The sequence below is a fragment of the Sinocyclocheilus rhinocerous genome, unplaced genomic scaffold (assembly GCF_001515625.1).
Source record: "Sinocyclocheilus rhinocerous isolate Xijiao unplaced genomic scaffold, SAMN03320098_v1.1 scaffold285, whole genome shotgun sequence".
Lineage (NCBI taxonomy): Eukaryota > Metazoa > Chordata > Actinopteri > Cypriniformes > Cyprinidae > Sinocyclocheilus > Sinocyclocheilus rhinocerous.
The window spans coordinates 1,100,573-1,123,413 of record NW_015630288.1 but is presented as its reverse complement, the minus strand read 5'-3'; the positions used below and the strand labels follow the sequence as shown (position 1 = coordinate 1,123,413).

The 22,841-nt window shown below is 37.3% G+C and overlaps 1 protein-coding gene across 1 annotated transcript in view; it reads left to right on the top strand.

The window, feature by feature from the left end:
- The window catches only part of LOC107740003 (regulator of G-protein signaling 3-like), a 44,836-nt gene that overhangs the window by 14,999 nt on the left and 6,996 nt on the right, over positions 1–22,841 (top strand). Inside the window, exon 3 of the mRNA XM_016552277.1 lies at positions 10,885–10,928. Within this exon, the coding sequence (XP_016407763.1) occupies positions 10,885–10,928 (44 nt within the window). The remainder of the gene's footprint in view (positions 1–10,884; positions 10,929–22,841) is intronic.

Sequence of the window (22,841 nt, the reverse complement as noted above, 5' to 3'; positions counted from 1 at the left end):
AACAACTTTCGTTATGTCGAGATCACGAGAAAATTAAGTCGTTATAACGAGAAAACAACTTTCGTTATGTCGAGATCACGAGAAAATTAAGTCGTTATAACGAGAAAACAACTTTCGTTATGTCGAGATAACGAGAAAATTAAGTCGTTATAACGAGAAAACAAGAAGGAAAAAAATATATTGCATGGCCGCTTAGAACTTCCGTACTACTCAGAAAAGCATCATAACCACCTACCGTTGTTTATCGGGGTATTGACTTAGCCAAGAGAACTTGTACTTGTGTACATTTGAGAACTTGTGTATTTTGTTTAGATTTATTTTTGGACGTAACGGTTGGTGTCGTTTGAATTGTAAAGGGAGGCTGACACAAAATTGATCCCCGACCGAATTCCTGTAAGAGAGAGAGAGCGAGAGAGAGTTACTGGAAAGGGGAACATCACTGAGTGACCTGTATTAGTTATTTTGGTTTAAAATTTTGTATATTGGTAACCTTGAACTCCCTACTGTATAGAAGAGGGAAAAATCAGCAAACTCCTTGTTGTAAAATTGGGTTTCTTTTATTGTTTTCCTCAGTATATATTTCATTTCTTGATCTTGCCCACAAGTGGAAACCTCTGTCATTAATGACACATTCTTAGCATATGTAGTCATAAATAAAGAACCCCTTTTTATAGATGTCTAATGATATTTGATTTGCTCCAGTAGTAAGTACATTACCACAGCCACATGTAGGTGCACCTTAAGTCAAGCTTGGTTAAGATCTTGGCTCCCCTCAGGATCTTAAGGGAGACAGGAACCAAGGACAGAGAATAACAAATTTAATGATGTTGTTGTCTAGGAAGATACATTCAGTATATGGTTTCAGTCCATCATCTTTCTGCTGGAGTGCCTTGTAAATATATTCCTCCATGGCATTTTTTTTCTGGCAAAGAGGCAGGCAGAAGACAGACAAGCAGTGAGGAGGTAGTTACAAGGCTTGTTGTGGATTTAACAAGAAGAGTATGGAGAACGAGAGAAAGATGGAAACCAAAACGTCAATCTCCCCAGAAGCCCAGGACAGAATGAAAGCATGTTGAACTAGCCAAGATCAACCAACAATATTTAAGGTGGAGCCCTCAAGGATGAGGAGTAGATGGAATTTTGTATAAAGGCCACCAATCTGCAAGATGAGGGGTTCTGTTGGATGTGTGATGTAGCCTGTACCCAAAAGTAACCCCACCACAGAATGGATGGAAAGGGGTATGGGACGCTTAGACTGGAGATGAAATTCCTCACTGAGCCAGAGCTTGACCAGAATATCTACTGTACTGGAAGAATCAGCATAGAATAAAATAACTTTCATTTTTAGTGAAGAGTGGATAACAGTAGTGCAATGAAGATAGCTTACCAGAGGATAAGGATGGTCTGATGCTCCACAATACAGGCAGAGATGGTTTTCCATTCACCTATTGGCATCATCAAACCCAGCAAGTTGACACAGGTTGGAGGTGACACTTCACGGCGGTGAGACATGATAAAAGCTAGCTTATTCAGTCTACTGGCAGCAGCAAGGGTTCTGAAGGTGAATGCATAGTTGGTGATTGAATGCTTACCCTGTAGACTGGAAAACTGGACCTCCCTGGTTGCCCACTGTTAGCCCGTTCGGATCAAAAGGAAAATGTTAAAGGGCACTTTAGATCATTCGGGACAGAAGCGATGGATGAATGGCCAATGAGCATGGATTGCGAAGCCATAAGAAGAAGGCGGAACTGCTAGACCAGAGTCTTAATGGTCTTTGCAGCGCACTGAAGATCAGATCCCACTGGGTTCATGGTTTTATCTAGTCTTCTTTCAGGAAGCAAACACAGAGATGGGGGGTAAAAAAATAAGTGCTGGGAACTTTTTTTTAAAAACACAGCTGCATAACAGGTGAGTAGTTGTGGATGAGTGCACAGCAGACAATAGGTAAACACAGCAGTGGATGGCAGGGAAAAGATGAATGTCAGAAGTATCATAAAACAATAAACAGAGACGGATGAGCGTCAACAAAATGCTAAAGTATAAACGAGAGGAAGATCTTGGACCTGAAGAAATCAAAGAAGGACCATGAAGATAGAACACTGCAGAAATTAAATAGTCTAAAATAAACTATCTATTTTAAGTAGTCCTAGTTGTAGACTAGACAATGTGGTATTTAAGGAGTCCACAATTGTCTGGGTAATAGCTGACAGGTGTATATATGGTTAGAAAACATGGGAGAATGAGCAGAGAGTGGGAGGAGGCTGGGAGTCTGATGGAGGTGTGACAAAAATACTCCTGGTACCGCTCTTTTTACTCTTTTTACTCTTTTTACACATTATTGATGCTCAAGAAAACCACGCACTATATTAGAAACCAAGAGTATGTAAACTAGGAGAATGATTAGTGTAAAAAAGTATAATTTTGTCTTATGTAATACCTGTTGAACACCTGATGTGGAATAGTTTAATTGGGCAATAATAAACACTTCTGCTGAAGCAAACAGTATATGTCACTAATATGCTCATAACTAAGCCAAAATACTTTAATGACACAGCACACTCTGAAATTGTCAGAGAGCAAAGAGTGCCATCTGCTGTTGAATTTATTTTAAACGTTAAGGGTCACACACTCTTAAAGCATTTTGTTTGTCAAATAAAATATTTAATATGATATGCAATGGAGGAATAAAATAATTTGGAATAAAGCATTTTCGAATTCTTTACACCATGCATTGCCAACTTTTTTCCCCAACAGAAAGTACCCCCTGAGATTTTAAGCTAAATTCAACAAACATTTTCCATTTTTATTGAACATTTTCTCTGAAATTCTGTAGAGAAGAGTGGGTTGTCACACTTTTTATTTCAATGAATATCAGTGATTCTCAGTGTATGTCAGTTTCTTTTTAGGCATATTGACATATTGACACTGAGCATGTACCTTAACCATATACTCTGTGATCTTCAGACTCTAATTCTGCCAGATTGTCTGGTATGAAGAATAACAGTTTTGAATACATATATATATATATATTCCTTAGATTGTTGCTCTGTCTTTACTCAGGCGGCTTAACAAGAGTATAGCTGTGAAGTTAATGGGGATAGCACTGCTCAGATTATTTCCTCTTTGAACAGTTTTATGAGAAGTGAATGACTTCATGCCGAGATCCTAAAACAACTAGTACAAATGCATCCTGTGGTCAGTAATGTGTCCCTTTTCTTTCTGGCTAGAATAGGGTGAGGGTTGGGTAGTAAATATCATCATTGCCATGTAAAAGCCATTGCATAAATGTCTTAACTAATTTAGTGAGATCAGTGCGTGTGCATGAGCGTGGGACAGGATGACAGTCACAGCACAGCTAGGGAAAGAACCTGCAGGTGTCTCACACACAGAGGACTGTACAACTGTCTCCTCTGATCAGCCCCACTGTTAATTGTTTGAATAATGAAATTAGATTGGTTATATAAAAAGACTGGAATAATACATTTTTGAAAGTCAACATTTACCCAAATGGTTTACCAATCATTATTTATGTATAGTTGAAATGAGTTTTAAAAAGTTACAATATAGTTGCTATTATTAGCAAAGTTAAATAATTGCAAGATGCAGTCTTCTGTGAAAATGTAATTTATAGTTGGTTAGTTGGAGAGAACATAATTATGATGCATTAGTGCATTGGTGGGACTAGAGAAGCACAGATTGGAGTCGTCAAAATTACACAGCTCTTACTGTAAATACTAATAACAATAATAAATAGAAAATAGAATTAAAATTACACATGTATCATCTCTCATTTAATCACTCAAAAACACTAGAGAGGAGCTCATTTACTGTTAATTATTCACGTTTGTTTGAATAAGTCTATCATGAAGTAAAACTTTTATGGAAACTATCAAGTTTTTATGAAACTAATGAAAAATTTCTATTAAGTGCTTATTATTTCTGGAAATAAATAGGAGTTGAATATAATAGTTTGGGCTCTGTTGTTAATGTTAATCTTTAATATTGTTATAATGTACCAAATAAGAGGGTTCACTTTAAAGTTTACAGCATTAGTTAAGCTTACACTTTGGTCTACCTGAAATATTTACAAATTAATCAATATTAAATCAATCGAACTGCACGTACACACAAAGGCTAAGGTTCCAAATGCAGTAGTTTATTGAAGAGGTAATCCACAAATGTAATACAAAGGCAGGCAAAGGTAATACACATACACAATAAACAATCCAAAACAATGGCAGAGTAAGGGGCTGAGGCAAACGGAGTATTCCGGAAAACAGGCAGAATATCAAGACCAGGAACCAAAACATGGGAATAACCAGGACACAAGGCTTAGAATTGCAGTAATGACACATACAAGACTTAGCAAAGAATGAAATAGTTATCCAGGCTTTTATAGGGTGAGCTAACAGGGTAAATGAGAGACAGGTGAATGCAATCAGTGATGATGAGTCCGGGCAAGGGATTATAGGAAAGGAAGTCCATGACTTAGTGACAGAGGTATGGGATGAAGTGCCCTCTGGTGGCTATCAAGGGCACTCCTGCTGGTGATTGTGACATATTGTATACAGTGGTATTTTCTGGTACATTATCATACTGTCTATACCATACCTTAAATGTTCAACAGCAGCAACAGGTGCATATTGCGCCAAGTTTACTTTCCAACATTATACACCTATTAGAAGCAGTAACTGCAACCAAACATCCATCCACCAATCCATGTTATGCCACTGGACAGATCAAACACATTTTCTCAGCAAGAGTTTAGTATTATTTTTATAAACTATATATTGATTTTTATTAAATTGCACCCTTCTGCAATCACACTAGGTTATAGTCATTTGTCACTTTTATAGTCATATAGTCATTAGGTATAGTCATTTGGATTGCACTACAGGTAATTACGTTCAAACTCATGCTTAGGCTCATAGACTTCATTAAATGTAAAGATAACACTTTAAAATAAGTTTAAGTTTCTACATATAGTAGTGCATTTATAACATTGCAAGCTCTATACAGTAACATGTATTATTAATGTGTTATTAACAAACTTTTAACAATGAACAACGGTGGGCCTTTATTGTATATGAATTATCATTATCCTGGATACATACAGTGGGGAAAATATTTATTTGATCCCCTGCTGATTTTGTAAGTTTGCCCACTTACAAATTTTTATTTTTATGGTAGGTTTATTTTAACGGATAGAGACAGAATACCAACCAAAAATTCCTGAAAAAACACATTATATAAAGGTTAGAAATTGATTTGCATTTCAGTGAGTGAAATAAGTATTTGATCCCCAAGCAAAACATGACTTAGTACTTGGTGCAGAAACTAGGGCTGCATGATTAATCTAATTTGATTGTCATGCGCATCTTGTCAGTAAAGCTGGTTCTGTGATTAGTAGTAAATCTCCAGCACGTGCGATCAAATAAATATTTTCCCCACTGTAAATGCTGTAAAAAAGTTGTTCATCATTAATTAATCTAATGCATTAACGAATGTTAATGAACTGAATCTTATTGTAAATTGTAAAGTGTTACCAGCTAGAATCTTTAAATAAGGCCGACTGCAACTGCACTCACTCAGGGTTTAGTCAAGGTTCAATAAAGCACTTTGGGTGTGTGTGACGGAAGCATTAATAAAAGCTTTACTCTGCAATTGAACGTGCTGAGCTCTCAGAAACCTCTGGACTCAATAGGGCTCATAAAATGCTCAGGTCTGAGGGACAGAATAAACGGGCACCAATCAGAGAAGGCTGCCATGAATCTGTCACCAGTGAGTGACACAGAGTTCCTGAGAGAGGACGGGGAGACAATCTGATGGGCAGCGCTGGTCATGGCGACCTGAAAATCGAACACACAAATCTTGGGAAGTGTGAAGGTAGCTTTAGTGATGTGTGAGGGGGGAGAATATGGCTTGGACATCAAACTCAGCATATATATGAATTTGCTTTCTCAGAACTGTTGGGAATGAATTCCTTTTTGCACCTTGAAGGGCACTGCAAGTAAAGGGTACAGTACTAGGCTTAAGTGAGTTCTTCAGGGTGGGAAATTAATGGGGCTTGAGGCAAAAATGCTCCCAACTCCCCAAATTCAAGACAAAGGGGGCAAAACAATAATTAAACTAAATGCAAACGAATGAAAAGTGTTGATTGTGGCATTATATTTAGATCTGCTCACATTGCATTAGATTTCTTTCTTCTAGATGTGTTTTTCAGCATTGAGCTTTATGTCAAATCACACATGTTTTTGCTGAGCCTTTGAATACAGTGGCCAAACAGAGGCATTTAGATTGGTCACCACCAGAGTTTTGTTCTGAACTGACTGACTGAAATCTGCCCTCTCATTTTCTGTAATTTATTCTGTTTAAATGACCATTTTGTTTTTAATGCTACTAAAATAACCAATGTGAAGACTTGATTTTCTAATGCATGAAAAACAATAAACAATTATTAGCTTTTTTTTTTTTTTGTGTAGCCAGGATTTAACATGCCATTCAACAATAATGTTAATATTGCAGCCCTACCCTGTAATGTTTTCCTATTTTTAATTTTATAATTTATATATGGTGTTATAAATTACATGTGAAGTCATTATTGTCCGCATTGAATAGGATGGGGATTTAATAGCTTAAAGGGTTAGTTCACCCAAAAATGAAAATTCTGTCATTAATTACTCACCCTCATGTCGTTTCAAACCCGTAAGACTCTTCGTTCAATGTTAATGCCAAGTGTAAACGCAGCCATGGATTATTTTACAGATCTCCTTGCTATGTTTCTGGACTTGGGAACATTTCAGTTGTATAGAGAGAGCTGTCTATGCAGGGTCAGACAGCTCTCAGATTCCATCAAAATATCTTAATTTGTGTTCCGAAGATGAACGAAGGTCTTACGGGTTTGAAACGACATGAGGGTGAGTAATTAATGACAGAATTTTCATTTTTGGGTGAACTATCCCTTTAAATTACAGGATCACAAAAAGTATTATTTATAAAGAGAGACATGATATTCTGAGATAAATTTTCTACATCAGTGTGTACTCATTTACGCTGATTACTTTATATATGACAGTCAATTCAAGCAGTGGTTCTTCAGAAGATAAGTTTGATTAGAAGAAATCTAAATTGTACTGAGGTACTGTCCCATATTATAGCAAGTTTCAAAGATGAAGAGACAAAAGTTCCAAAACTAAGGTAATTTTAATGAGCACATTTCATACATGTAACCATGTACACTCAACACAATCAACAATTGATCATGAACAGAAAACCAAGAGGAACTTAAATACAAAGTGATGATGTTACAAAGGACAATCAGGTGAGCTAATCAGAGTTGTAAAGTATTTGAGTAACTGTAACTAATTACTGTACTTGAGTATCTTTTTGGATACTCTGTAGTTTTATAGCTTCGTAAAATTACTGTTGAACCCCTGATGTCACATGGATTATTTTACAGATCTCCTTGCTACGTCTCTGGACTTGGGAACATTTCAGTTGTATTGCTGTCTATGCAGGGTCAGACAGCTCTCAGATTCCATCAAAATATCTTAATTTGTGTTCCGAAGATGAACAAAGGTCTTACGGGTTTGAAACGATATGAGGGTGAGTAATTAATGACAGAATTTTCATTTTTGGGTGAACTATCCCTTTAAATTACAGGATCCCAAAAAGTATTAATTATAAAGAGAGACATGATATTCTGAGATAAATTTTCTACATCAGTGTGTACTCATTTATGCTGATTACTTTATATATGACAGTCAATTCAAGCAGTGGTTCTTCAGAAGATAAGTTTGATTAGAAGAAATCTAAATTGTACTGAGGTACTGTCCCATATTATAGCAAGTTTCAAAGATGAAGAGACAAAAGTTCCAAAACTAAGGTAATTTTAATGAGCACATTTCATACATGTAACCATGTACACTCAACACAATCAACAATTGATCATGAACAGAAAACCAAGAGGAACTTAAATACACAGTGATGATACAAAGGACAATCAGGTGCGCTAATTAAGTTTGATTAGAAGAAATCTAAATTGTACTGAGGTACTGTCCCATATTATAGCAAGTTTCAAAGATGAAGAGTCAAAAGTTCCAAAACTAAGGTAATTTTAATGAGCACATTTCATACATGTAACCATGTACACTCAACACAATCAACAACTGATCATGAACAGAAAACCAAGAGGAACTTAAATACAAAGTGATGATGTTACAAAGGACAATCAGGTGAGCTAATCAGAGTTGTAAAGTATTTGAGTAACTGTAACTAATTACTGTACTTGAGTATCTTTTTGGATACTCTGTAGTTTTATTGAATATCAAAAATATTAGCAACTTTTACTCTCTACTTCACTACATTTTTGAATGAGTATCTGTACTCTTTACTCCACTACATTTGAAATGAGTGTTGCAGTTACACATTACATTTTGAATGGCACCTAGCTTTTCTGCAGCAGTTTATTTCTGCTACAAAAGACGTGATATTGCCAACTACAGGGCACTGAATGTACATTATCTTGTGCATTTTGCTGTTTCAAACCGAAACTTGTCAACAAGGCAACTTGACATGAATGCGAGCTCCTCAGCAAGTAGCTGTGAATCACAGGTGTTTTATATATGAGATGAGGACATGACTGCAGCTGGCAATGAGGCTGAAACCAGCACATCCAGTGCAAGAAGACTTTGACTTTTTAATTTTACTTAACTTTATTTTATCTATCTGTTATACTGAAGAGACCTCTTTGAAGGATATTGTTTTTTTTCTGCCTGGTTTCCCCAGCTTCTCTACAACGTTACAGATTTTCACTGGCATGTCTCTTTGACTAGTGTATCTTTTAGCCTATGTTTAGTATAAGTAAAATACTTAAGTACTGTTTAAATCAGATACTCCAAGACGTTCACTCAAGTTGTTTTGCGATTGGTGACTTGTAGCGTGTAGTGGAGTAATTTTCACTGTAAGGTATCTGCACTTTTACTCAGGTATGGTTTTCAGGTACTCTTTACACCTATGGCACTAATTAATCAGCTAATGAATAACTATGGAAACAGATGACAAACAGGAACCAAGGAACACTGGAAATAGGCAAAGGAAAGGCGCAAACTCACACTGTTATGCAAAGGTCAAACTTGGGAGCCCAAATCACCTCTGAGTTTAAAAAACACCAATCAAATTTGGCAAGTGGATTTTGCATGTCGAGCCACTTCCCTGCACACAAGGCGACAGCGTGCATCCACTCATTCAGGTTTATGCTAAGAGCCAAGAATGTGTCCCGGCATTCAGCGAGTGGTTTAGGGTTGTGACAAGGGGACATAACGTCTCCGTTCCCTCCATCAGGGAATGACAAACATAACTCGTTGTGACCGACAGATAGGAAACTAGAATGTCCGTTACAGGTACAAATTGGCGCAGTGATTATTATTATTATTATTATTCATTTTATCACATGAAGAGACAGTATACAGATTCACATAGATGTGAATTAAAGAAACAAAGAGGACCTGCTACAACACTCTTTTAACAATTTTAAACATGAATGTTATTAGGGTAACATTGGGCCCTATCATACACCCGGCACAATGTTTTTTGCTAGTTTCAGCCCGACGCAGTTGTCATTTTCACGTCCTGTGCCACGTTGTTTAAATAGCAAAATCATTTGCGCCCATTTGTACATAAATATAAAAATGCCTACATGCCATAATGGATAGTCTTTGCATGTATCAGAATTAGATACATGCAAACAAGCGGATCTGTTCCCTCACTAGAGAAGCGTTCAGTTTTTCCACTTGTAAATTCCGCCATTTAAATAGCGAATCCGCCATGGCGCGAGTGCAACTGACTTTTAAAGGGAATGGGAGATGAGACTCTGATTGGTTTATGGCACGTTACGCCCAAAACACACCCATTACTCATTAAAAGAATAGGGACAACCCTTTTAAACAATGCGCCGGGCGCGCTGACCATTTTTCCAGTCCTTAAACTAGCAAAAGTGGATTCGGACACGCCCTAAGCGCAATTGCGCCATGCGCTTTAGACCATGCGCTTAGATCGTTAAAATAGGGCCCATTGTGTTGGTGCCACATACAGTATGGGACAGTGTTGGGGAAAGTTACTTTTAAAAGTAATGCATTAAAATATTGCGTTACTCCATAAAAAAGTAATTAATTGCGTTACTTAGTTACTTTTTACAGAAACTAATGCATTACATTACTTTTGCGTTACTTTTTGTCACCTGGGCTTGCTTATTTGTTTTTAATAATAGAAAACCCAAAAGTTATATTTTCGGTGACTGTAAAGGCCCTTTCACACCAAGAGTGAAATTAATAAGCCTCAGGCTGAAGAAAATACCTCTGCCTCTGCACTTACTCCCAATTTCTCTCAACATGGGGTCAGGAAAGGTATCAGTGAATAAACAGGAAAACAAAGTAACGCGTTACTTATTTGAAAAAGTAACTCAGATATTTTCTTGCTAATTTAAAAGTAATGCGTTACTTTACTAGTTACTTGAAAAAAGTAATCTGATTACGTAACTCGCGTTACTTGTAATGAATGAATGAATGATGCATTTATATAGCGCTTTATTTTGTGTTGTTGTACACCCAAAGTGCTTTACAATCATGTGGTATACACAATACAGTAATGCGTTACCCCCATCACTGCTATGGGAAAATCCCTTCAGAGTGATCACTTCAAGTGCATTTCACTTTGGAGTAAATAAGGCAGGGGATCTTCAAATCTAGCCCTGGAGGTCCACTGTCCTGTAAAGTTTAGCTCCAAACCTGAATAACTCGACTGCCCTTAATTTTCTAGCATGTCTAGTATGTTATAAAGCTAACTGTGTTGCCTTTCTTAAATATTATGACCTGTTTGTTTTCTCAGATCACAGTGAAGATCTGCGATTTTACTTGATCCACATGACTGAGGTGAGTTAGACTTTTGTTTATTTGTCTGTGAATGATGATGTTTTCATCACTTTTTGTATTGTTCTTAATGATATGCCTTAATAGGTTTAATTGTTTTTGTTTTTTAATGGTTTAATTTTAAATAATTTTATTTTTAAACAACATTTTGTGAGAGTTTTGCTGCTGCTACTACTACTATTAATACTACTAACTACTACCACTACTAGTTTACATCAGTGTTTTTCAAACACTTCCTGGAGCCTCCGCAGCACCATATGTAAACTTGTTTGGTAATTCACCTGGTACAGAATTGTACTTGCGATATGAAGAGCTCAAGAACAAGTGAAACAAGTCATGATAAAAAAGCTGAGAGACTTACTAAAATGTCATGGTTGCTTCAGCAAATGCATTTTTTCTAAAATTTGCTTTTGTTAACATTATCTGTTAGATTTAGGGTTGGGTTTAGCTTAGGTGCTATATTAATTTCAAACAAGATTTAATTTACAAACTTACAACCAAGGTAATAAAACATTGCCAGATTGACATTTATCTGTTGTCAATAAAACTGAGCACTCACTGGATATTTCACTTTGAATGTGCTGTGAAATGTGCAAGGAGCAACAAAATATAATTTTGCAGAGCCTGGGTTGCAAATGTGAGTAAAACACACTGTCAGTGTTTGGCATAACTTTCATAACCAATTACTATGTTGACTGTGTTAAAGTGCTTGCTGTTAATATTCACTTTTTTTAATCAAAGCAAAACCTTCATAAAAATGTCTCTGAAAAGTTGAACAGTTTGTCCAACAAATATCATTGTGTTCAAATATGTGTGTGTATATATATATATATATATATATATATATATATATGTATTTGTGTGTGTGTGTGTGTGTGTGTGCTAGAGCCACATTTTACACACAAATATTAATGACATCACTAGGGATGTCCCGAGCGTATCTCAAGGTTCGGTATCGGGGCCGATCAAGCATTTTTTGTAACACTATTTTGATAGTCCACTTTAGACATTCTACTAACAGTAAGTAACTTTGCAACTATATGTCAACTAGCAGTCATTAGAGTATTAGTAGACTGTCTGCTTAATATCTTCTAACACTTTATTTTGATGTGTCCACAACATACAACATACTGACTATAAGAAACTTTGAAAATATGTCAACTTCTTCTACTAACCCTAAACCTTACCTAACAGTCTACTCTGAGAGTTAGAAGACATGTAGTTACAAATGAATGAGAATTAGTTGACATGTAGTTGCAAAGTTAATTATAGTTAGTAGAATGTCTAAAGTGGACTATCAAAATAAGTGTAACCACATTTTTTTAAAGGGGTCATCTGATGCCCATTTTCCACAAGTTGATATGATTCTTCAGGGTCTTAATGAAAAGTCTATAACATACTTTGGTTCTCAATGGTAGTGTAAAACACATTCAAAAACAGCTCTGTTCACGACGACCTGTTTCAGTGCATTCTTTTTAAATGCTAATGAGCTCTGATCACCCCGCCCCTCTCTTCTGTGGGGTGACGAGCAGTTCTCTGAGAGACTGTTAGCTTTAGCCACATTCATCATGAAACTTGATAACTAGCCCGTTATTAGGAAAGGCGATTTGCAAAGATTAATAAAAAAACACTTCTTCTGTAGGTGAAGCTGGATCACGAATGATTTGCGCAGGTAGATCGGGGGCACATTCCCTTCAAAAACAAAAGTAACCCTCTGCGTCTTCAGCAGCTTAGATGTCGGGAGTAAATGATGACTGCTATGTTCGTTATTACATCAAACAACAAAACACCTCAATCGCTTAGGAGACATTCTTGTCTACACCTACTCCGGCATCAAAACAATGGCGGACTGTTGGCAGCTCACTCAGGGTGGGTCTGTGATAAAATGCCTGTGTCAGTCAACAATTGTGGGAGGGGCCTGTGCAGAACTATGTCACTCTGCCAAGAATCTGAGAAAAGCTTGATCTGAGACACTGCTCATGATTTATTGGGATTTGAAAAAAAACAAAAAAAACACTGTGTGGATTTTTATCATTATAGGGTGGTTGTGTACACACACTGCCAAGACACACTTCAGTTCAAACAACATATAAAAGTGAATTTTGCATCCAATGACCCCTTTAACTGATCGTATCGGTTCTCCTAAGCCCGATCCTTGAGCTGTTATGCCGGTTTTGTGCAGTAGGTGGCGTTATGCACCTTTAAGTGGCTTTGCCAACCACCATTAAAAGAAAAAGACACTCTAATAAACTAAAATAAAAGAAGAAATGTGCATGCGTGATGTGCGAGAACCAGTGAGGTCGGTTCTAGCGCGTCACACACATTTGAGCTTCTGTGTCCAATGTATTTGATGCGCATTTTTGTAACAATCTCTCATTCATTTGTCATATACTTTTATCTGTCATCAGACTATCTGAGATGTCGTTATTACATGCTGCTATGGGTTGCGTCTTGCTTTGGATTTGACTGAAAAACAGGCGTTCTGACACCGCAAGGTTCATGCTTTCTAACCATATTGCAATTATTCTACTTATTGTACATATAAAATACAAGAAGTTTGCTGTATATCAGCAGTCCCATTTTCATAATTGTGGCCACACAGAGTCTGTTTACAATGCCTACCATTGTGTCATATTTACATCTACGAAAGTCTTTATATAGTGTGTGCATAGAGAGAGAGTGTATCTTATAATTATATATTATATTAGGCTCTATTATATTATATCATACATATATTACTTTTACACTCTGCGCAACTCTGTATACACTGGATTGATTTTAATAACTTTAATGTATTCGAATTGTGCACCAGATATAAGTATAAGGAATATATAAGTATCAGATCGGTACTCGGTATCGGCAGATACTCAGTATTCAATGACTCGGATTGGGGGGCACAAAAAACCTGATCGGAACATCCCTAGACATCACGTTGGAAATGATGTAATGTAATGTGTGATCTCAGATTTACAGTGTGTAGGGCATTTTGTTTAAACACGTTGCTAAAAAATTGTGTAATGTACTAAATCAAAGCTTTAATACAATTGCAAACAGAATCAATGCAATGCAAGTGTTTCCTTTTGGAATATGTGACACCCTTATGTTTACACTTATTGCACAGCTCTAAAAAGTGATAGCATCCCTTGATACTTCCACTGATTGTCCACGATTGCTATTGATTTAACTATTAGCTCATCAGTGATCAAAAATTCTGGGAACAGGGTTGAGAACCACTGATCTATTAGATCGATCAGGAGCAGGCATCTGTTGTGTTGTGTGATGGATACTAGCAGGCTCCATCCCTGAGTAACATAATGCAAGACTTTAATTTGATTCTTCTTTCTCTCGTGTCTCCATGCTCGCTCATAATTTTAGCAGGAGATGTCATTGGCCAGAGCGAGAGAGAGAAATCTGCCCCCCAAAAGAAAAAAACTTGAGGAATATCTTATGTGTCTGCATGTTTTTCACTCATTCCTGTCTTCCTTGTGCAGTCTGTTATTAAACAAAACTGCATCCATCTTGAGGAAGAACATGCTGCTGATGGCAAACAATTTATATCTTTGCGTCCTGTTCGCACTTAATGGGGATGATCACTTAAAACATTTATTATTGATTAGAATAAATGGTAAAGATTTACAAAAATGTTCCATTTGTTAACTACATTAGTTAACATGCATACATTATTAAAATAAAAAGCTGTATCTGTTAATATTATTTAATGGACATCAGATAACATTGACCAGCAACTAGTTAAGAACCACCGCACTAGATGATGCAGGCTGATAAGTCCTTTACATGCAATCTGCTAGCAATCACATAATTTACTACATGGCACAAGCTGACTGGCCTTTGCTGATTCTGCAGCCAATGAGCTTGCTAGTGCAACATTTTAACATAACATTTTAATATCTGGTCCTGGAGCACACTCTTCCTAATTTCATCTGAAACCCTCCACCTCCCCCAGCTCCAGCTGTCTAGATCTGCTGTGGGATTCATGTATTCCTATTTAGGCAAAGGAAGGAAGGAAGGGAAAAAGAAAGAAAGAAAAAGAAAGAAAGAAAAAGAAAAAGAAAAAGAAAAAGAGAAAGAAAGAAATCTGGGAGAAAAGTTTCAATAAAATGTTGTAGATGACAATCCAGTCCTCATAGTCAGTAATGGATTTTATCCCCTTCCATGTTATTATTTTCAAAGTTGCCTTAAATTTATGCTTATGCTATTTTTTTAGTTCTCTCCTGACATTACTGTCAAGTTCTGTGAAGCATCCTGTTCTTTGAGCATAGACTGTACCTTTCTGCTATGGCTTCTGGTTAGGGAACACTCATGGTTTTGTTTGTTAAACCGGTCTCAAATATGAGTGGCATATCAGCCAGCTCAACATGAACTACTGAGTGCACCTTAAAATACCACAGTGAAACCAGTGTCCTCTTTAGTCGTTACCTAGCTACAGAGGTAAACAGCTGCAGCTAGCACTCAAATTGATGACGGGAACATAACATGATTCCCGACCTACATAATACATTATGACACAAGCCTTGCAGAGGCATGCAGAAAGGGGTAGAATTGAATTTTGTTTCAAGCTACTGAACCAAGTCTTTAATTCAAATCAGATGTACTTTCATATGTTTTAAAGCACTCTACACCAAGGTATTCAGAAATATTAAATGTTTGTTTGTTTCACTATTTTTTAAAACCAGTTAAGTCAATTAAGATTTGTTTCCTTATTTACAAAGACAGCCTGACATGACCGTTTTAATTATGCAGATTTAATTCTGACTAATTAAACAAAATTCTGACAAAATTCTGCAAATTATTCCAGTCGGGAGGGGAAGCAAAAGTAAAATAAGTACATCCATAAGCATTTTTTTCTTTGTACATTGAGAAGAATAATTTAAGAGGATCTAGTATGATATTGCAAAGCATTTTAAAGATACTGAAATTCTGTTAATGAATATACTGTATGCAAATGAAGTTCACACCTAGTTTGTACTCAAGGCAAGCATTCAGAAGGCAGTGATGAGTTTTATACAGGGCATTTGTGATTAATTTAATTGCGGCATGTTATAAAACATCTAAGCCTTTGAGGGCAGCTTTGGCTGCATGTCTGTAAACTACATCTGTCAATCAATGGCAGTATCAGAGTTTGTACAAGATGTTAAATGACGTTGTTTGAACAGATCTGTTTTGATACAAAAAAAAAAAAACAAGACAGGAATTTATTTTGGCCTGTAAATTTGTAAGATCATTAATTATCAGCCTTAAAATAAACCCTGTCTGTGAAAGCAAAACAGTTTGTCATGGGTTGGATTAGCACGGATTACATAATCCAAAAGATCATCAGATCAAAATGTATTTCCTCTGACATCGACTGCAGATGTTTGAATGGAAACACATTTACTCCTGGGCTGACATTAGCCGGCCTAGTCATTTGCCTCTCAAGGCCTGGAAAATGTGTGCATGCAGGCAGTGAGTGGGAGCGCCACTTCCCCACCCCCTGATTCTCAGATGCTGCGCTGTCCTGAGCACTGTGTGCACGCGGCCACTGTGTGCTTGCATTGATCCCGTCACACCAGGCTGGCTGCTGAGGATCTGCAGAAGGGGGTAAGATGCATACTGTTGGTTTTCCTGTGCTGAAGACATGTTTTTCTTAAACTGAGTTTACAGTTCAGAAATGGGAGCAATTTCTGTGTGAAAACTGATACTAATTGTGGGTATTTTGCATTTGTAAAATCTTGACTTAATAAGTGTTTGGTTATAAAATGCTTGCTTAACCAGAAGTGGTTTTGTTTTTGCACTGGACATAGTTAGTGGTTGGTTATACTTTGAACAACACACACACACCCTTAGAATTGAACTTGTTTTGTTCTTCAAATGACCTTAAATCTTGTGGTTTGCTGTTTTCTACTCATTTATGAGATTTTCATTCTTGGCAAACCCATAAACCGACACTGATGGAGGGACTTTAGCCGTATCTAGAGAATAGAAAATCTCTGTGATTTTCTGGCATGGGTGTAGGCTAAAAAGCAACCACCTAGTAATACCATTGCATCGTGGCACAGGGAAGCACCACTTATATTTTCTTCACAAAATGTAGTTTACCGTAAAAGCAGCTGGCATATAATGAAAACAAATGAATCGTTATACTCACAGTAACTTTTTCTGTAAAATTAACTGTCAAAGAGCATTAAACGTAGAAATTTTATTAGTTATTTTTTTGTTTTGTTTTACAGTGTATATCTCCCATAAAGAAAAAAACAAACTGGAAATTTACCTCAAGGTTAGCAGACTTCTCATGCCATGCTGCAGATAAAGATGGTGAGATGATGGAAAAGTTATTTATTTTTTTTGTACTAAGTCACTTGTCGAGACTATTTGCTGGGACTCTCTTTTAATTTTTCTACTAAATTGTGCTCACTCACTGTCCCTCCCGTCAACCTCTCAAATATCTATTACCCAGGATTCAAAAACAACTTAAGGGTTAAAAATGTTCCAGTGCTTTTTTGCTGTTCCCTGTGCTGTACTCAGAAGCATTAGTGTAATAAACGGATTTGATGGGCTTCTCTCATCTCAGGTCACAATCGCCAAGCACCCCACAAGTATGGTAGCAAGCAGTCTAGTTATTTTATCATCAGGCCTAGAAGCCCTAACCTAGATTTAAACAAAACAGAGTTGGAACACAAGAAATTCTCTCTTTTTCACTCTGTGTATCGAACTAAATTACATTGTTACATCGCATAACATTCAGTAGTGTGACAGTAGATCAGTTCTTTTAAACATGTAGAGGTCTAGCATGCCCAAATGCTGTGTTACTGGTTTTATTTACACTATCACTCAAAAGTTTGGAATAATTTTTAAGGTTTAATGGAATAATTTTGTTTATTATTTTAAAAAGAAGTCTCTTATCTGATTGATGAACTTTGGCAATTAACCCTGTTGGTAGATGTCATAACTACTATGCATTATGCAGAAAATAAAAAGAGAAATACAGTTAACACTTTAGTTTAGGGACCAATTATCACTATTAACAAGTTGGTTATTAGCATGCATATTAGTAAGCATGTTGGCTGTTTATTAGTACTTATAAAGCACATATTGCATGAGGATATTTTAGATCCCTTAATCCTACCCAATACCTTAACTTACCAACTACCTTACTAACTATTAATAAGCAATAATTAGGAGTGTATTAAGGAAAAAAGTCACAGTTAATAGTCAGAATTGGACCTTAAAATAAAGTGTGACCAAAATACTGTATATAAATAGTGCCTGTAGCTTGGCTAACACTGATGCACTCAACACTTATTCTCAACATGAAACACTTTGTGACTGAAAGTAGCAGATTATGAGGCCCTGATTGCTTAGTGGTAAAAGGAAACAATCCACTGCTCTGCAGTGTCAGTTAATGGGTGGTCATAAATGTAATCTTGGTAAGACCAGTGTTTGCATTAATTATTCATTGTGTTCTGAGACTGTAATCCACCCATAACATCCAAGCATAGTTCAATAAACAGCTCTATTCTCCTGGGCATCTTTTTACTGTTCACTCAGACTTTAGTGCACTGATATATTACAGCTGGCTCTGTTTTTATGTATTTATGTATTTATTTATTTATTTTTTCTTCCTTGGGTTGTGTTTTCAGGGAAGTGTGTGGTTATTGGATTCTGTGGCTCTTGTCGGAAAATTTGCCAGGCTTATGGTTACCATCTGTAGTGCTGTGGCAGTCTTCTCTGTTCCACTTGAAATGTTCTGAAAACTGTTTTGCCCCGTTTGATCCCATAGGCTTGGAAAATGTGTAGTTTTGAGGAATACTAATATTAATATTACATAATATACTCCCTAAGACACACTTAAAGGGTTAGTTCACCCAAAAATGAAAATTAGCCCATAAATGACTCACCCTCAAGTCATCCTAGGTGTATATGACTTTCTTCTTTCAGACGAATCCAGTCGGAGTTATATAAAAAATGGTCTTTGATCTTTCAAGCTGTTTAATGGCACTCAGCGGGTGTTGCAGTGCATCAGTCCAAAAGAAGTTAAATAAAAAGCACCCATCCTTAATTATTAAAAAGTGTCTCACACAGCTCCGGGGGGTGAACAAAGGCCTCCTGTAGCGAATTGATGCGTTTTTGTAAGAAAAATATCCATATTCAAAACATAATAATCACTTTAATGTAGCTTGCGCCAACTGTTGTACACGGAAGCAGCTCTGGGCGGATGACGTATGAGGTCGGCGTTGTGCATGCGCTGCTCAGAAGTGGGGATTCGTCTGAAAGAAGAAAGTCATATACACCTAGGATGACTTGAGCGTGAGTCATTTATAGGCTAATTTTCATTTTTGGGTGAACTAACCCTTTAAGTTAATTCCCAAAACCTAAAGAGCTACATTGCAGTCTGCTGTCTACTGCGTACACAGTCAGCATCTAAACTGAAGCTCTAAGAAGCTTCTAAGTGACTGACTTGGAAAGCCAGTAGAATTGCCGTTATGGATTAGATTTGACTGGAATAGAGTTCCAACAGAGTTTTGGGTTAGCACCTATTCCAATAAGCATAAATATAGCATGCACAAATGTTTGGGCAAAATGTGAGATTCTGGGATTGACATTTTCATGATAGATAGATGCAATAGACATCCCTGTTAAAACTGCCAGTTTCTTAGATGTAACATGAATCATAAATAATGTCAGGTCACCACCATGTTTCTACCTTTAAAGTGATACTGATACAAGTTTCCAAAACATTTTAAGGAAAAAAAGGAGATGTAACCAAAGTTATAAAATGTACACACCCTTAGCTAATACCTGTCTGAAGCACCACTGTATTTATTACAGCAGACAGTCTTCTTGAATAAGAATCTGTCAACTTAGCACATCTTGATTTGCCAATTTCCCTGCATATGACCCGAGATGCTGGGATAGGCTCCGGAACCCTGTACCCCTACAGAGAACAAGCGGTTCAGAGAATTGGATGGATGGATTTGACCATTTTTCCCCCCACTCTTCCTTGTAAAAGAGCTCCAGATCGATTAAATTTCTTGTCTACAACCCTCTTCAAGTCATTCAAATAGTTGTTTGATTGGATTTGGGCCTGGTTTCTTACTCAGCCACTGCAAAACATTTTTCTTCTGAAACCCTTCCTTTTCTGACCTAGAAATGTGTTTGGGATTATGGTCAAGCTGATATATGAAATTCATATTCATCTTCAGCTTTGAAATGGAGGCCATCTGGTTTTATGCCATAAAGTATTTGGCACTATCCAATATTCCTTCTATCTTGCAGCCATATAGCATGATGCTTACACCACCATGCATCAGCATGGGTATGGTGTTGTTTGAGTGATTAGTTTTCTTGTTTTTGATCCAAACATTTTGGACAAAATTATGGTTTCAACTTGGTTTCATCAGACCATAAATCTAAAAAATTTGTGTAGCTTCTGTGGTTTTCCTGTGCTACAGTTTTTTTTTTATTATTATTATTTAATAAAGACTGCTACATTGAAATCCTCGCTTCAGATCTGTTCTTTTGCCTGCACCAACCCTTGACAGAATAACAGACCCTGATAATGGATCTAGCAGCAACCACCATCCACCTGAAGGACCAGCTACTCTCCCTCTACCAGAATGGCTGCCCACTGGAGAATTATGTGAAGGAGTTCCCAAAGATTAGCCATCAGGTGCCCTGGAATGATGGTACTCTCAAGGTCTGTTTCTGGAGTGAGTTAGATCATTTGCTGTTTGTACTCGTGCCAGCTGGAGACACCACCTGTATCCTGGATCAATACATAGAATATACACTGTGGCTAAGTGAATCCTGCATTACCGCTCGTGAAGTGGAAGAGAACAACATCACAGATTGGCCACAGTTTCTTCAGTCAACTCCAGTTCTCTGGGTGTTGTCAATCTCTATCCCAGTACTCCTCCCTGATCCATCCCCACCCCTCCTCCCACCTGCTACAGACCACAAGCCAGCAAAAAGACCCATGAACCCTGTAGCCTGTCAGGGTCCCTAGGCAGTATGGACTTCTGGGTCTGCAGCTGCACCTGAGCCTTTGATTCCTTCTTCTCCACTGGGTTCCTCCATCCCTCTGGCTCTGCCATCATCCTTGTTCCCATTGGCTTTGCCTAGGTCTTCCGATCCCCCAGCTCCACCTCAGATCCATCAGCTCTGCCTTGGCCCTCTGGTCCAGCAACTTGGTCTCCAGCCTCCCTGACTTTGCCTCGGTCTTCCATCTCCCTGGCTCCACGCTGGACTGCAGCACTTAATGCACCACTATGGACATTCATCCCTCCAGCTCTGTCAGGGAATCCCACTCCACTATTCTGTCATGGCTTACCTTGCTGTCTCCTCTGCGATATTTTCCTCTGCAGGCTCCGCAGTAGTCTCTTCCTCTGCTTCTTACTACTACATTGAGATTTTCACCTCAAATATCTCTTTCTGCACCAATCTATGACACACTCTACAGTGCTAAATTAAACTTTAAACTTAGCATTGTATACTATGAATACTGTTGACTCGTGACAAATTGCTTGTGATTTTCCTAATTTATAGTTGCTTTGAATAAAATAATTTCTCAATGAATAAATCTAAATATATATGATTATGGCAATCATAGCACATTTAGTCTGTATGAACATATCAGTGTAGTATTTTGATACAGTAATAGTATTATCATGTGGCGCCATCACTGTACCACACAATAGTAGTGATGTTCGGTTCTTGAACGAATCGTTCTTTTGTGCCAGTTCTCAGGAAGTGACCGGTCGAGCCGGTTCACAAATCGAACTGAATCGAACTTTAGTTCCGGGTTGATGACGCAGGACGCACAGCCGAAGTAGCACGTCCAACTCAAAAAGAACCGATTGAGCCGGTTCAACTAACTGTTGAAGTTTGCCGATGATTACCGAGGACTCAACAAGAACCGAATGTTATTAAAACCTGCAAAAACCTTTCTGTCGAGTGATGTAAATAAATTTTACAATAGTTTATTGTGCATGCATATTATATTTAAAGTTGCTTAAGTGAAATCAAGGAGTTTATAAGACTGGTTTATTCATTCTTTATACTGTAGACATTTAGAACATATCCGCGTTTGTGCATCAATGTATGTAATGTGTGCTGTAGGTGTGAAACTTTTAGGAACCTTATCCAAATTGTAGGCTAGTCAATATTGGTCAGTCAGTCGTATCGGACATAAAGGATCCGCGAATGAAACTGTGACCACAAACACCATTAACTTAAGTGAATTATATGGCAATAATCAGCAATATGCTTTCACACAAATACATATTTTTTAAAATGTTTCAATATGTGTTGACACAAATGACTTATTTGAATTTTTCATTGATACAACATGGCATTGAGTTGTTAGAAATGAAATGTGTAGAGACATTATTGCTTGATGACGTCAGGAACCGATGAATCGGCTTTTTGAACCGGTTCAATGAGCCGATCTGTCCGAAAAGAACCGGTTCGCGGAAATGAATTGGACTTTGCATCACTACACAATAGGCTGTTTCACACTGAGCACGATGTGAAAAAGTGAGGGGAATCACAGACGAACGGTGCTTTCACAGCGAGTGTGAAATAATTGATTGTCTTCTGCTAATTCACACCTTCACACTAGGTGGCACTGACGAACAATGCATTTTTCCTCAGATACGCATCTCGTATATATGGATTTAACATCGTCCACTGTTCAATATACAGCATAAAATCTGTTTCCACACTAGTGTAACATGATCAAGGATGAGACAAAGCAAGAATCGATATGCAAGCACAGTTATATATAATATAATATATAATATAATATAACAATAGAAAAGGAACAAAATCAATAAATCCACTCAAGGGAACCAGAGGGAATGCAGAGACAGGAAACAATGACCAACAAAGCACAATAGAAACACAGGGGCATATATATAT